Here is a 17,162-nt window from a genome sequence, read left to right as displayed (position 1 = left end):
CTACCTTATTCATTTGCTGACTAGGACATCTGTTTATTATTGAAAGTGGAGTATTGAAGTCCCACACTATTATTGTATCACAGTCTATTTTTTCCTTCAGATCATTTAGAGATTCCTTCATGTATTTAGGTGCTATCGGGTTGGGTGAATATATATTTACAATTATGTCCTCTTGATGAATTGATCCCTTTGTCATTATATAATGGCCTTATTTGTCTCTTTTTATAGTTTTTCTATATAAACTTTGTTTTATCTGATATAAGTATAGCTACCCCTGCTCTCTTTTGGTTTCCACTTGTGTGAAATATCTTTTTGCATCCCTGCATTTTCAGTCTTATGTGTCCTAACCAGTAAAGAGAACCTTTTGTAGGCAGCATATGGTTGGATTTTACTTTTTTATCCATTCAGCCACTCTGGTCTTTTGATTGGAGAATTTAATCCATTTGCATTCAAGGTAATTATTGATAAGTAAGAACTTGCTGCTGCCATTTTGTAATTTGTTTTCTTGATCCTTTGTTTCTTTCTTCCTCTCATGCTGTCTTTCTTTGTGGTTTGATGGTTTTCTGTGGTGGTCTGCTTTGAATCTTTTCTTTTTATATTTTGTGTATCTGCTACAGGTTTTTGTTTTGTGGTTATCAGGAGGCCTATATAAACCATCTTGTACTTAAACTAGGCTATTTTAAGCTGATAACAATTAAACTTTAATTACAAACAAAAACTCAACACTTTCACTGCCTTCCTCCCTTTTATAATTTTGATATAAAAATTGATCTTTTATGTAATTTGCATTTTCTACCTATTTATTCTAACTACAGGTGTTTTTAATAATTTTGGGTTTTTACCTTCACAGTACAGATAAAATTACTTTACACATCACCTTTACAGTATTAGAGTATTTTAAATATGACTATATATTACTTATATCTTTGAGATATTTACTTTTGTATGTTTTATGTTTTGTTAGCAACCTTTTGTTTAAGCTTAAAGAACTCTTTTTAGCAATTCCTATAGAGCACACTGAGTGGTGATTAACTCCCTCAGCTTTTGTTTTCTGGGAAAGTTTTATTTCTCCCTAATTTCTGAAGGACAGCTTTTCAGGGTGAAGTTTCTTGGTTGCTTCCTTCAGCACTTTGAATATGTAAGGGTACTTCAAAAAGTTCATGGAAGGATTTGTGTTATCTTTTAATTCCATTTTTCCATGAACTGTTTGGAGTATCCATGTATTATCCCATTCTCCTGGCTTGCTGTATTTCTGCCAAGAAATCTGCTGACAGCTGTGTTGGGATTCCCTTGAATATGATATGTATCTTAGCCCTTGCTACTAAAATTTTAGTATTCTTTCTTTGTCTTTGATTTTTGATAATTTGATAATGATTTGTCTTGGAGAACTTCTCTTTGGGTTGAATTTGATTAGAGACTACTGAACTTTCTGTACTTGGATGTTATTACCATTCCCCAGATTTGGGAAATTTTTAACCATTATTTCCTGAAATATGTTTTCTGGGCCCTTTCCTTTCTCCTTCAGGAACTCCTATTACCAGAATGTTAGTTCTGTTAATGGTGTTCCATAATTCTTGTAGGCCTAATTCATTCTTTTTAATTCTTTTTTTCCTTTTCATTACTCTGACTAGATAATTTCAATTATCTTATCTTCAAGTTCACTGATTTTCTTTCTACTGCTTGGTCAAGTCAGCTGTTGAGGCTTTATACTGAATATTTTAGTTCAGCTATCGTATTCTATATCTCTAGCATTTCTACTCTTTTTATTGTTTCTATTTCTTTATTGTACTTCTCATTTTGTTCATGAATTGTTTTCCAAATTTTATTAGATTTTCTATCTGTATTTTCTTGTACTTTCCTGAACTTTTTAAAGAGGATTATTCCGAATTCTTTGTCTGCAGTTTGGCAGACCTCCATTTCTTCAGGATTTATTGTTAATTTATCTTGGTGATGGTGTATTTTCCTGATTTTTCATGTGTTTGTGTTCATGCCTACACATTGGAGGAAACAGCCACCCTTTCCAGCCTTTGCTGGCATTTTTTGGTGGTGTTAGATTCTTCACTTTTCATCTAGCCTGGGATTCTGGTTGGGCCAGTTGGTAGTGACCCCAGACAGGTAGATCTTGCTGACATGTTCTGTAATTGGGCTGGGTTGTTACCTGTGCTCTGGTGTTGAGTGGAACTGCTGGCTGTGCTGTGAGGTTCAGTGAGACCACTGGCTGGATTCTGCAGTAAGGCAGAGCTGTTGGCTGGGCTCTGCAATTGCCTCTGACTAGGCAGTGTTATAGATTGTCTTCTCTGGCTTGCTAGTATTGGAGTTTGGGATCTGTATTTGGGTAGGGCCATGTGCTGGGCTTCAGGGCTGGGTGGGTCTCTGGAATCTCTACTTGACCCCTCAGGGTGGTCAGAGCCACAGGCTATGCTCCATGAATACTCATGTAAATGGGCTTGCCTTTCTTCCTAAGGTAGCTTTAAACATAGCACTGAGGCTTGATGAAGTAGCCTCTCTGTTGCTGTGTTTGGGCAGGGTCAGGTGCTTCCCTCAGCAAATACTTGCTGACCAGCTTTTGCCTCCTGGCCTGGCAAGGGCTTAAAGAGAGTTTCAGGAATTGGCTGGGTTGACATTATGCAGCTGAATTTGGGCAGGGCCATTTGCTCCCTCCCTGGATAGTCGGTGACTCACTCCATGCCTTCCAACCTGTGTAAGGGTTAATGAGTGCACCAGGGCTTGCCTGGGATTCAGTTCAGTTGCTGGGCTTGGGCAGAGCTAGATACTCCCTCCATGGATAATTGCAGAGATGCCACTATCTCCCAGCCTGGGGAGGTTTCAAGGAAAGCACCGGAGCTGGATGGGGAAGTGAGCCAGGGATTTGAGCCTGGGAGACCTGTTGACTGTGCTTCCTGCAGAGCAGTGCTGTTGCCTGACCTCTCTGCTGGTGTGCCTCCACTTGCCAGAATGCAGAGCCACCTCCATGACTCCTGCACTTGTTGCTGTGAGCCCTACCCTGATTTTTGTTTCTTCACCCCAAGTGGTCTAGCCCACCACCAATGTTTCCCATGGGGCAAGACAGGAGAAGGGTCTCAGAATGGTGGGGAAGCTGACTGCCTCCAACTGTCTCCTTTCTCTGTAAAAGCCATGCATCCCAGGGACTCCTCTGTGTGCAAAGCTGTGCTGGCTGGGGGAGGGGCAGTGTGGTCAAAATGAAACTATTCCTCTTACCCTTCTCATGCAGCTGTTTTCAGTTCTGCAGTCCAAGGGAGTGTCCCAGCTTCCCTACCAAGTTCTGTAATATTCATGAGAATATTCTTATCTGTGGATAGTTTCTAGTTGGATTTCTGTGAGAGTAGTGGAGCTGGAGAATGCCTATTCCACCATGTTGCTGACATCACTCTATTTACCTCTCATTTTTTATAAATGGCTTATCTCGTTGTATTTTGTTTACCTGTTTCCTACTCCTTCCTCCTCATCCCTCTGGAATGTCCATACCACATCCCTGGCCATTCCTGATCTGGATTATTACATCACTTTCTGGCCTGCACACTATCTGCACTTTGCCATTGGAGTTCCGTGCCTGCCTCTGTTTTACACATCTCTCCTTAAGTAACTTCTCTTTACATCGTCAACACTCTGACGGGTCATAAACTTGTGATGTTATCCTGTGATGTACAACCTGAGCAACTTTCTTATCATTCACTCAACAAATGATTTACTGAGTAAACTATGTATCTTTCATCATGTTTTTGTTTAGTTTTTGTCTACTTCTTCTTTAATTTTGTGCCTTTGTTAATTTTGCTTTTCTTATACCTCAAGTTTTCAAGTCAACTGACTATATCTACTTGAGTTACTTATTATTATTCAAAATAGTTGCCTAATTAATGTTTATAAGGGTGATGAGTTGCTGCCTGAGTGGCCCATTAATTTAAGTTATAGAATTCTCTTTAAAGATTAAAAAAATATATAATAGGCATACTTTCTAAAAGAATTTGTGAAAAATTCTGCCAGAGACTTAAGGGACCCATTGTGAGGTCTCTTTATTTCTTTTGTTTCTGTGACTTGAGGTTGTAGAATTAAGAAAAGATTGTAGATAATTATTTAGAATGACTTATTATAGATTGCTTGAAAGCTGCAATTATGCATTAAATAATGTTCAAGGACTTTCTTATTTTGAATGTGTCAGGTATTTTATTGAAAGTATTAGATTGGAGCCATAACTATGAGGATCATATATTTATTCTGTTTAATGACTTGACAAAGATTATTGGGGAGTGACTGAATTTTTTAAATGGAAGAGGAAGAAAGAATATGACCGATACTGCAAGGACATAACAACCTTACCTTCCCCTTATCCATTCTCTCCTTTACTAATTAATAGTTATTTCTAAGTGCCTGTTATGTGCCAAGCACAGTATGGGGAAATAAAGGTAAACAAAGTGATGTACAGTCCCTGCCCTGAAGAAGTTTAACATTTAGCGTGAAAGATAGACATTATATATAATCACACAAATAAGCTCCTAGCTATAAACAGTTAACTGCCATGAAAGAATGGAATAAAGTACTTTCAGATACAAAATGGAGAGAACTTGACCTGGTCTAAGAGATGCACAGAAAGCTTTCCTAAGGAAGAATCATTTAATTGATAACTATAGGCTGAGCAGGAGTTAATGAGGCAAAGAGTGAGCGAAGGGGGTCTCCAGCCAAGCCTTGTGGAACTCCACCTTTTATAGGGCAGGTAAAGGAGTGTGTATGGGCAAACGAGTCAGATAATATGGAAATCTATAGCTAACACTTGCTGAATGTTTCTTATGTCCCCCATCCTGGTCTAGCCCTTTCCTTTCTCATCTCATTGAACCCTCAAAGCTCTGTATGCTGCTGGAAAGATACTTATCCCTCTGTCTCTATTCCTCCAAACTCTCAGCTTCACCAAAACTACCATGTCTGGACATGGTCACCTTTTGAAATCATCTGGATTAAACCATCACTCTCTTCATTCCTGTTTAGTCACCATAAGAAGTCCAGGACAGCCGTGGATAAAGAGACTCCTATCCCATATGGTCTGTACATCCCGTAGACTATACGAGCCCTAATTTCTAGACCATATGCCCAGCTGTCACCTCCTCCTTCCTCTCAAATCCTTCCTCCATCCTCGCAAATGCCCTGTGGAAAAGATTCACTGTATCTCAAACTTTTCTCAGAATCTTCATCTCCTTGCTCTGGGACTCAGTTCTCTCCTGAGGACACCACTTCCCATATAAACCTCCCTGGCCACTCCATCTCTTGCTTGTTCATTCTTATATTCCCAGATCTATAAATGTTTGGAATATTTGGAATATCTCTTTATCTCTACTCACTCCTTAAATAATCTCATCCTCTTGCCTTCCTTTGAGATAGTTTAGTTTTGTCTGTTTTTTATAGTTTTGCTAAATAGAAGAGAATTCTATAATTGGTACTGGTTAAAATTTGGTTCACCAGAATAAGGAGTTAGTGTTTTTTCCTTTGTGAATTCTCTGGCCGAATTTCATGATCTCAAAAAGTACAAATGTTAATTTTTGAAAAAAAAACCTTTCTGCATACATATATATGCAGATTTGGGCCCCCAGCATTTTCTACCGTGAATGTCTAATTATGTATTTGCTTCCTATTCATTACAAGTCAGATTGAGAAGAAGTGAGTGGGGTATACCTCTGAAAGTTAAGACACATAATCAGTGGTGTTCAGAACACTATGATGTTGGTTGAGACTGTAGAATCAGCTAAAGTTGAAGGGTGTTGAGATCCATCTGAATTTGTTCTTTACTGAATGTCTCTAGTTTTACAGAGCTTTGTGAAAATATATGTCCATTTAAAAATGCAAATGTATTAGTAGCATTTTTGTTGATGATCTTTACCTTTTATATAACATTTAGTAAACTGCAATAGTACTTAAATTAATTACTGTAAATAAACATGATCAATAGTTCTTGATATATAAGAGTAAGGATATAGGGTTTCCCATTATAACCTGTGGGCTAAAATTTTGAGAGATTCATGCTTTCTGGTTACATGTGCTAATATCAATCTTATAATATCTATGCGCCTAATCAGTCTTATTTGATATCTTTATGTTACAAGTGTTTCTCTAAGTAGTGGAACTAACCTATGTTTCTCATTTTTCCCCCAGTTTTAAGTTTGAAGATTGTCTAGTATTATATACATCATAGTAAGCCCCTTCCTTCCTGTATTAGTCTGTTTCTGCTTATAGCAGAAATACCTAAAACTGGGTAATTTGTAAAGAAACTATTAATTGCTTGCAGCTTTGGAGGCTGGGAAGTCCAAAGTTCAGAGAACACGTCTGGTGAGGGCCTCGTTCTTGGGTGGTGATTCTTCACAGCACCACAGGGTGTCACGTGGCAAGAAAGGTGGAGCAGAGACAGAGAGAGCTTCTCACATGCTCTCCTTTTACAGCCATCAGAACCACACCCATGACCACCATTAAACCATTAATGGATTAATGCATTCACTAGGGCATGGTCCTCACAATCTAATCACCTCTTCAAGTCTCTACCTTTCAGTTACCAAAATAGGATTTCCCACCCTCTTAACACAGTCACAGTGAGGATTAAGTCTCAGTGGGCTTGCAGGAGGGACATCTAATCTGCAGCACTTCTAACTTCTGTAGATACAAATATGTGCCATTGCTTTGAACTATTAAAAGCACGGTTTCTTAAGCATGGTTTCTTGACCACATTTCAAAAAACATTGGCAGAATATACTCCTAGAGTCATAAATATGTTCATATCCTTTGGCCTAATTAACTATCTTAAAGAATTTATCAAATGAAAATAATTCACATGAAAAATACTCACTACCTAATATTAAAAAATTATATGTAAAGCAACAATAAATATCCAAATGTAGGGAAATTATTAGATATAGTTTGAAGATCAACCCTATAGATTATTTTGTACTAAAATTATAAACTTGAATACTGTATAGCAACATATAAAAGTGTATAACACTTTATACTATATAAATGTAGTATAAGATTGTTAATTAAGAATTTTTTTTGTATTTACTATTTATAACTGTCAATTATGTCAATTATGTTTGTATTTTTCCCAAGTTGGCAAAGTTTATTTTTTTATTTTATTTTTTTCTCTTCTTGATCAAAATGGTTTCCATTTATTAAATATTTATTTATTTATTTTTTTTAAATTGTAGCATGATTGATTACACATATTTTGGGGGGTATAATATTGACTGCCATCACCTGTGTACAACATGTATTGATCAAATCAATATTATTAGCATGTTATTATTACAAATTAAAATTGTGCTTTATGCCACTTACCCAATCTCTCCTCACCCCCTGTCCCCACTAGTGTCATTTACGAATTCTTGTGAAAGGTGACTGAAAAAGAAAATACAAAAATAAAACATTTAGTACTGGGATTATGAGTATTTTTTACTTTTAAAAATATCCTACTATGCTAGCCAACAAATAAATATTGAGACAAATAAAAAAGAGTTTAAAATGCATTTAAGTTTTACCAGCCAGTGATTTCTTTTTTATTAAATAGGTTTGGGTACATTCTCAGGCTGGTTTGATCATTCCACAACACTTAAATTACATTGTTATTTGGGAAATTGAATCCTAGTTAGTTACCTCAGAAAATAACATGGAACTTTGAGAGTTGGAAAGGTTTTTGCTCCCGATGCAGGGAGTGTGTGAGGTGACAATGTACATTTCATTCTAGCTGCCTTTTCTGTCTTTCCTGCAGTCCACATACTTCTTATTGGCCAAGATGTGTCTGCTCTTTACTGCTGGAATTCGGAACTGAATCAATTCTCTTTTGTTCTGGAAGCACCTTCTGCTTATGATGCAGCTTCTATTACAGTAAAGTCTCTTAATTCAAGCAAGAATTTAATTGCTCTAGTGGGATCTATGTACTCACATATATATGAGCTGGCCTACATCTCCAGCCCATCTGACTTTATTCCTAGGTAGGTCCAACTTTATGCCAAGTGTCTTTATGCTTACCATAATTTTGTATCACATCTAATTTCTAAGTCTTTGTTTTGTGACTGAAAAAATGTACAAAATATAAGAGCTATTTATAAGCCAGTATTTTGGTATTATCTATATTTCTAATGTCTGTTTGACCAAGTTAACCAGTATTATATGAATATTTTGGATTAAAATTTATTTATGAAATGTTGCAATTTTTCCAAACCTTTGTCTTAAATTTTTTGAAGTTGACCTATTTTATATATACTTCTTATGCTAGTTCAGGTGAACTGATATTTGAACCTGGTGACAGAGAAGCTATAATCGCAATAAATATCCTTGATGATACAGTTCCAGAGGAAGAAGAATCCTTCAAAGTACAGCTGAAAAATCCCAAAGGAGGAGCAGAGATTGGTAATGGTGGTTATGTAAAAATAACCATTCTATCTAATGATGATGCCTATGGAGTTGTTGCATTTGCTCAGGTAATGATACCAAAGATCCCACACTTACAAGTCAAAATGATTTATCTTTCTATTTATATATTGCCTATTATCAGCACTCAGTGAGTCAAACATTGAGCATCTTAAGCCTCTCTCTCTTTTGTTTTCCCTGATTCACCTCCTATTCTACATTCTAAGGTGGATTCTACTGACAGCTTACAATTTATAGTCTTACATACTGGACTATCTGAGTCAACTTGTCCTAATCTTTTTTTTTGGTACTGATTCTTTTTATAGGATTGCATTTGAAATGTTACCAGTTGGTCTTGGCCCCAGAGTTTGGCTCTCTATTTGCCCTGTTCCTGAGGACTATTATGCCTTTGTTATTTCGGGGGGGGGGGGGGAGATTGAAAGAGAGAGGTGGGGATAGGAGGAAGAGACAGATACATGTACTGTACTGATGCAGATGCTTTTTCTTGAGGAAAGAGAGCCATGCAAATCCTCCCTGGTCCAATCCCATGCCCAGACTTCGTATTCCTTTAACAGTGAGCAAAAGGACACACATTTATGTCTGAAATATTCTTTACGTAAGGAAAACCTAACACATATTGGCTTAAACACTAAGAGTATGTTCACAGAGAAGGTGGGCTTCAGGGTTGGTTGAGAACTCTACTTTGTCACCATGGCTTAGATTTTTTCCATCTCTCCATTTTCCAACACAAAGCTGATCCTTCATTAGATTGTTTGAAAGCTGATGCTATGGTTAGGGCTACTGCTTTCTTGTTCATGTCCAGTTGAGGAGAGTGATACTTTATGTGACTCTCAGAGTAAGGAATAAGTTTCCCAAAAGCCTCTAGAAAATGCCTTATGTCTTATTGGCCATAACTGGGTAACAGGCATATTCATTCATTCATTCGTTCATTCATTCATTCATTCATGAAGTAGACATTTAAAAAGCACCTACTCTTGGTTCGAGAGGTGGAGAGCCTGGGCCCTGTGTTGTGGATCCCCATGACCACCCATAGTTTCCATGATTCATTAGAAGGACTCACAGGACTCAGCGTGTAGTCATACTCATGGCTATGATTGATTACTGAAAACAATAGAAAACAAAATCATGGAAGAGAAAAAGCTTATGGGGTGGAGTCCAGAGGAAACCAGGTGCAAGTGTTCAAAAGTCCTTTCCCAGTGGAGTCACACAGGACACACTTAACTCACCTTGCAGTGAGTTGTCACAACACCTGTGAAATGTTGCCAACCTAGGAAGCTCACTAGAGACTCAGTGCCCAGGGTTTTAACTGGGGGCTGATTACATAGGCACCCTCTGCCTAGCACATACCAAAATTGTAGGTGCCCAGAAAGAAAGCAGATGTTCAACGTAAACCAGATGTTCAGCATACAATTTGCACAAATTGTTTGTACAAATAGTTTAGGCACTAGAAGCCACGTATCAGTTCTGGGAGTTGGGGGAAAACTCCTGAAATCCAAGTTCCCAGACACCAGCCTAGGGCCAACCTTGCAAGCAGGCCTTTTTAAGGATAGGAGTCAGGCCCACTATGTTAACACTTTCCTGCACAGTTCCTTAGCATTGTGATGAATTTGGCCTCTCAGGGAAATGGGAAGCCTTCGGAGAGGCTGGGGTAGAAGCGCAACATGATCCTACTCACATTTTAAAAGGAGCACTCTGACTTTAGTATTGAGAATAGAGTGTAAGTGACAGAAATAGTCCAGTTAGGAAACAATTGCAGTAATACAGCAGTAAGTGACAGAACTAAGGGAAGCATGAATTTGCCATTTACTGAGATATGGATGACAATAAGAGGAGCAAGTTTGGGGGATAAGATGAGGAGTTTTGGGCGTGCCAATGTTCTCAGTCAATTGCATGCAGGTGTCAGATCACCCTGTTGTCCAGTCTGGCCTAGCCTTGGAGCTTGGGGCAGGTCAACCCAATAGAAATATAATGTGAGCCACATATAGTTTTAAATTTTCTAGTAGCCACATTAAGAAAAAGTAGAAAGAAGCAGGTCAAATTGGTCTTAATATTTTATTTTATTTTATTTAATCCAGTATATCTTAAATATTATCATTTCAACATACAATGAACATAAAATTATTGATGAGATATTTTATGTTTTTTTTTTCATACTTTGTCTTCAAACTCTGGTGTGCATTTTACACTTACAGACTGCTACATTTCACATGCTCAGTAGCCACATGTGTCCAGTGACTACTGTGTAGGGTGGTGCAGCTCTAATACATGAATTGTTGGGGAGAGGGGAGGGGAGGGGAGGGTTAGAAAGAAAGATGAGGACCCCTGTTTCTACCAGGTGTTCTGCTGAAGTGACATCTTACCAGAGAGGTCTTCCCTGATTCTTTCTCCATCATCACTCTGTATAGTTATAGCCTGCCCTTTTTGAGGTGGGGAGGGAGCTGGCTGGGATCTGAATCCTTGACCTTGGTGTTATCAGCACCATGCTCTACTGAGTGAATTAACCGGCCAGCCCCTTACCCTGACTTTTCTTTTCATGGCATTTATAATTGCCTAATATTTCTGTTATCAGTTTGTTGGTTTCTTCTTACTAAAATTGGAGAGCCTGGATACTGTTTGTTTTGTTCACAGCTTTATCCCTGAACCAGAAAAGTGCCTGGCACACAGTAGGTGCTTAGTATGAGCTTGTCATTATGCAGGGGAGGAAACAGGGCACTCACATGGCCTTCTGAGGACCTCATGCACGTGTGTAGGGCAGAGTTGCGGTTCCTGGGGCCAGAACCAACATGCTCTGCCACTATTCTCACCTTTAAGCCTTGCTGCAGATGGAACGCACATTCTGTTCCTCAGCTGTGTAAGAATGGTAGATTTCTCTTTATGAAGCTTGTTTCAAAATTATTCTAGAAACATAAAATCACTGTGGTTTAATCCTTGCCAATAAAATAGTATCCAGTGTTCCTTCAATCCATTCAGTAGAATTCCTCAATACATATCTCTTGTGTCTGGACAACCTCATTCCAAGAGATTTAATAGATAATGAGAATTTCTTGTGTATTTTCTGTCTGCATTAAGTCTTCATTTTACTGACCCTCATTAATGAAGAGCATGGAGCCAGAAAAGGACTTCTTTTTTAAAAGGCATTGTCTTATGTGAGTAAATTATATGCATATTTTAAAGTCAAGGCATTTTCTTCAGGAATGTTTGATTGCCTTGAGCAAGATTTTATTACTATGCAACACCTGTAACAATGTGTTAAAATGCTGTGTGAAATATTGCTATAGGATAGGATGTCTACTCAAATCAGCATTCTAAATAGAAGCTTTCATAAGCTTTAAGAAATTAATGGGGGTGTCTATTTTCAGATTGCCCTAGTAAAAAGGAAAGAAAAATCTCACTGGAAAGATTAAAAAAAAAAACCCAACAACTTTATGCTTTATATTCTTGCTTTATTGCCTATAGAGAAACCAGGGATATTGTAAGAAGGCATTCTTTGAAGTGTTCATTTTGAGGAAAATTTCATTAAATGTCTGGCAAAAGATGTTGCATGATTTCAGTGAAGAATGTCATAATCACACAGAAGTAGGAATCAGTTTGGAACAAAAGAAAGAGGCTAGGAAGCATAAGTGAGAAGAAGAAAGTAAGGAATTCTAACATAGAGGAAAAGGTATTTCTGGCAGGAAAAACAGTTGTAAACACCATGAACTAAGAATGAAACACCATCAGTGGAAATAAGACAGCCTACAGAAACATTTAAGAAGGTATGAATTTAAGAATAAAGGACATCTGCAATTGATCAGAAAGGGTGCCCTAATTAATTCTGATGACATCATTGCACGTGGATGGGACACTGGAGACCATGTAGGTGAAACTCTTATTTTATAAATAGAAAACAAAGACCTAGAGGGATTGTCAGAGGTTACAAAGGGGAAAAAGATTTCCCTGCTCTTCTGACTATATCCTTTCCACTCTACCCACTTTCTACTGCTGTGAATACTACTTTCAAAAAAGTAAATGCTTTCTGAGTAAAAAAGTAATATGTGTTCACTGAGCAAAATTTGAAAAGTATAGAAACAGGAGGACAAAAGTAAACATAATACTATAAACATTACATATTAACATTTTAATTTACTTTAGCTTAGTCTTGTACTCATTCAAACGTGTGTTTTAAAATAAAATCACGGTCATCTCATATTACTGTTTTATAACTGCTGTTTTGCACTTACTATATCATGTTGTTTAGTACTGTGAAGTTGGTGAATATATAACAATAGGATATAAAGGAAAGTCTGCTTCAGTAATTTCCAGTAACCCCTTGTGACTCTCTCTATGTTTTCCAGAATTCATTAAATAAGCAAGTGGAAGAAATGGAGCAAGATAGCCTAGTAACCTTGAATGTTGAGCGCTTAAAAGGAACATATGGTCACGTAACTGTAGCGTGGGAAGCTGAAGGAAGTATTAGTGATATATTTCCTACCTCGGGAGTGGTATGTAATTTAAACAATTATAGGAGACACTTTTAATTATGGTTGCTATTGAGGTATGGGATCAAACCCTGCTTATGGATGAAGTGTTTGTGTTTGACCATGTCAATACTGGATTCCTACTAATCAACACAGAGAGGGATACAATTTAAGGTTAGTTTTTACTGTTCTGTTTATTGTTCTTTTTTCCTATAAAACCAAACTTACCTGTAACCTGTAAAAAAGTCATCCCTTTTGAGGTACATTGGTTGGCCAAACTGAAGGTATATTACATTGTCAGAAAGTTAAAACTAATCAAACTGGAGATGGAATCATGATTTCAAGATTTATGTAAAATGAAAGCAGTAAATAGGGAACAAGTCTGTGTGAAATACTAGACTTATGAAAAAGATCATAGTAGTAGGCTGGGTATCCTCTAAATAGACTTTGAGATTGAGAGCTGTGGGCAGAAGTTTTATTAGAGAGGTACATCTATAAGAAAGAAAGGAAGGCAAGAATGTGCAGAGGGAGAAGCTGATCCACAGGCATTTGCAACTGAGGTCAATCCTATGGGTGAGTTCTGGAGCTGAGCTGTTCCTTCAGACGGGTTCCCAGTTTGGGGCTGAGCCATTTCATCCCCATTTTAGCAGTCCTTGACTTCAGGTCAAGGACTCTGGGTGTGGCACAACCTTGCAGGAGACCGTTTGCTGCAGCTGAGGGCTATTGCCAATAACACAGAAACTGTTGTGTCCAGAAGCCTGGGGATGGTGCATCAGCCCCAGAAGGGATCTGGGCAGAGGATAACTGGAGGATAGTAAAAAATTGGGCTCAGGTTCAAGAATGGAATCAGGGTGGGCCAAAGAAGTAGATGACTCCCAAAGAGAGAGTTCTGGGATCCTTTTGTTTTTAGTTGTAAGATGGATTGTTTCCTTGGCCTGCCTTGAATTTCATAGATTAATCTATTTATTTTGCCCAAATGCTTCTCAGAAGATTTCTTTTAAAGGAACTCTCATGGGACTTTCTCAAAAAAGGACAGGTATATATATCATGGTTCATCATTTCTGGGTTCTGCATCATTTGAAAGGTGATTGAAGCTTTAGTTTATTAAGAATGTTATAGAACATTCTATTGCATTGAATATTTACCTTATGCAAGCTGCCAAAACTATAAATTGTATCACTCAGGTTCTATATGTTTTGAATTGTAATATAATTCCCCAATTAAGATTTCTTGTGTAAACATGATTAAATTTATTTCTAATTGAAATGCATAATAGTATCTTAAATGTAGACTGCATTTTGAAAGAATTAATTATTTTATTCAGAGGTCAGTAAGTTTTCTTCGATAGAGGGCCAGAGAGTGTGATCTTTTTCACAACTACTTTGCCTTTAGCACAATAGCCATGATAGAAGATACGTAATAGGATGACCTTGGCTATGTTTCAATAAAACTTCATTTACAAAAAAAGCATTTGACTGGCAAGCAGTAATTTTCTGACTCCTGATTTTGTTAGTAAAACTCTTGAGTTTGTATCCTTCAGTTCCTTCTCTAGCTGGAGAGCTGAGTGTCAGCAAAGGTAGAGGCATCGGCCTGCAATGCTAGTTTGAAAAATTGTAAATAGTCTACAGTGCTGGAGAATAGGGTATGAGGTGGGGAACAATGGGAAATGACAATCCAGAAGCAGACAGAGCTCTACTAGCAAGGACTTCACATGTCTTTTAGCAAATCTGGCTCTTTAGAGAATGGAGACAGGAGAAGAGAGAAATGCTGTGATTTTTTCTTTCACTACCTCAAATTTGGTTGATTCATTGTTAAATGATACATCTGTTCAGAGTCTAGCCAAAAGAAATAGGCAAAAGTTTTATAAAGAAAACATTTAAAACTAGTATGCCACTTTCTTTTATTTCTACAGGTCTTTGAATATCATATCTAGGACTGAGATTCCCAGAACGACTATGTCCTCTGCACCATAATGGACTTTAGGCTTCAGGATATGACAATTTGACTACATGTTTTATTACCTTAAGTTTTAGAAATGGTTTACTTTTTACTTTTTCTTAACAAGCTTCCACTTTTAATATAAAAGGGATTTGGTTTATTTGTACAATCATATTATGTTGCTTAAATATTTCTTGTTATTTAAGTTGTGGTCATATTAAAAGAAAAAAGACTATGTACTCTGCACCATAATGGACTTTAGGCTTCAGGATATGACAATTTGACTACATGTTTTATTACCTTAAGTTTTAGAAATGGTTTACTTTTTTCTTTTTCTTAACAAGCTTCCACTTTTAATATGAAAGGGATTTGGTTTATTTGTACAATCATATTATGTTGCTTAAATATTTCTTGTTATTTAAGTTGTGGTCATATTAAAAGAAAAACAAGCTTTTTGATATTCTTACTGCAGTGATAATTACAAAATAAATAAAATCTTCTTTCTTTGAAATTTTAGATTTCGTTTACTGAAGGCCAGGCACTGTCTACAATCACTCTGACTGTTATTTAATTTTTCATTTTCAAAGAATCTTCTGAGCATTTTAATTAGCACTTCTGCTCAACCTGCATGCATGCACTACCCTAAGATTCTCAGCAATTTCTGTTAAAGTGTGTGATATGGCAACATAGGAGGGTGCTTTAGAGAATGAGAAGTGAGGGAATAGAGCTGGGATATGATGGTTTAATTTTTCATTTTCAAAGAATCTTCTGAGCATTTTAATTAGCAATTCTGCTCAACCTGCATGTATGCACTACCCTAAGATTCTCAGCAATTTCTGTTAAAGTGTGTGACATGGCAACATAGGAGGGTGCTTTAGAGAATGAGAAGTGAGGGAATAGAGCTGGGATATGATGCTAGGAGTGGATGGTGATTCTCAGCACAACTTCGGGGACAAAGGAGACAAAGCATAGAGAAATCCTTGGGTGGATACATCATCTTTGTTTTACCTCTATTTCCTTAACTGTCTAAAAGAGACAGTGCAGAGCATTCCACTTAAGTGCTTGGAACAGCACTGACAGCAAATAGAAATGCTTATTTACTTAAGGCATGTTTATCTCACAGAGAATATCACCATTCTTCAGTTACAAATTGTTCGAGATAAAGGACTACTTGGGGATATAGCCATTCACTTGATGGCTAAACCCAATTTCTTACTGCACGTCAGTAATCAAGCTACTGAGAATGAAGATTATGTACTGCAAGAGACAATAATAATAATGAAAGAAAACATAAAAGAAGCTCATGCCAACGTTGCCATTTTGCCGGTGAGTCTAGGCTGCAGTGAAAGTGATGTAAAATAAAGGAAAATGTTCTTAAAGGTAAAATCTTGATGCTCTTATAGGTAAAAGTCTTTTTTAAAAGGATGCTTTCAAACATGAAAATGTGAGAAATCCAATTTTTCCGCCTATCTAAATAGCAAGGTACTTTAAAAGGTTTGTGGAAAAATTGAATTAAAAGATAATATGAATCCTTTTATGAACTTTTTGAAGACCCCTCGTATTTACTAATGAATAAATAATTTATAACTGGCTGGTGAAAATGACAAAGACATTAATTGTTTATATTTATTTTTGAGCTGGAATATCATTTGAATTAACTTTGAAGCATTGAATTTGGAATGATTATGATCTGGATCCACTATTATGTTGGCTGGGTAGTTGTTTTAAACTAATAACTAAATGAATGAAATGCCCAAGTCAATCTGGTTATTTTTATTTTTTGGTTTGTTAGGTCAGTATTTTCATTTCATGATAAGATTACTTGAATCAAGATTACTATTCAGATGGTTTAGGTCTGGTTTTAGCTGTCTATGTCTTTATCTATATCCGTATCTTTATATCTAGAGAGAGAGAGAGAGAGAGGGAGAGAGAGAGAGGGAAAGAGGGAAAGAATATGTGAATATATCTGGATGCATAAGAAACTGAAAGTGGTAATAGTGGTATTATTATTGTTAATAATATTATATAAAATATTATCAAATATTGTGTTTATATATTGTATATAACATAACATTTAACTTTATATATTATATACTATAAAATACTATTAAATACATACTATGTAATAATATTAGTGTTACTAATAGACTAATAGTGATATTAGCAGTTTTAGGAAATAGTGTCTTCCGGAAAGAACAATCTGGGAAAGACATGGGATGTGTATAAAGGGGATTTCTTTTCAATATGTATTCTTTTTATATTTTGAAATTTTTTATTACCTATTCAAAAAATCAAATAATTTAAAAAATTAAGTAAAATATAAAATTATATCTAGATTTACAATTCTAG

General features: G+C 36.6%; 1 protein-coding gene across 1 annotated transcript in view; it reads left to right on the top strand.

Annotated features, from left to right (window-relative positions):
• The window catches only part of GPR98 (G protein-coupled receptor 98), a gene marked incomplete at its 3' end in the record, with an annotated part of 235,145 nt that overhangs the window by 127,710 nt on the left and 90,273 nt on the right, over positions 1 to 17,162 (top strand). Inside the window, exons 52-54 of the mRNA XM_008580425.1 lie at positions 12,753 to 12,899; positions 15,331 to 15,375; positions 15,939 to 16,139. Coding sequence (XP_008578647.1) covers positions 12,753 to 12,899; positions 15,331 to 15,375; positions 15,939 to 16,139 — 393 coding nt within the window. The remainder of the gene's footprint in view (positions 1 to 12,752; positions 12,900 to 15,330; positions 15,376 to 15,938; positions 16,140 to 17,162) is intronic.

Source organism: Galeopterus variegatus, unplaced genomic scaffold (genome assembly GCF_000696425.1).
Source record: "Galeopterus variegatus unplaced genomic scaffold, G_variegatus-3.0.2 Scaffold2087, whole genome shotgun sequence".
Taxonomy (NCBI): domain Eukaryota; kingdom Metazoa; phylum Chordata; class Mammalia; order Dermoptera; family Cynocephalidae; genus Galeopterus; species Galeopterus variegatus.
The sequence above is the reverse complement of the archived record's forward strand: the minus strand, read 5'-3'. Positions and strand labels throughout refer to the sequence as shown.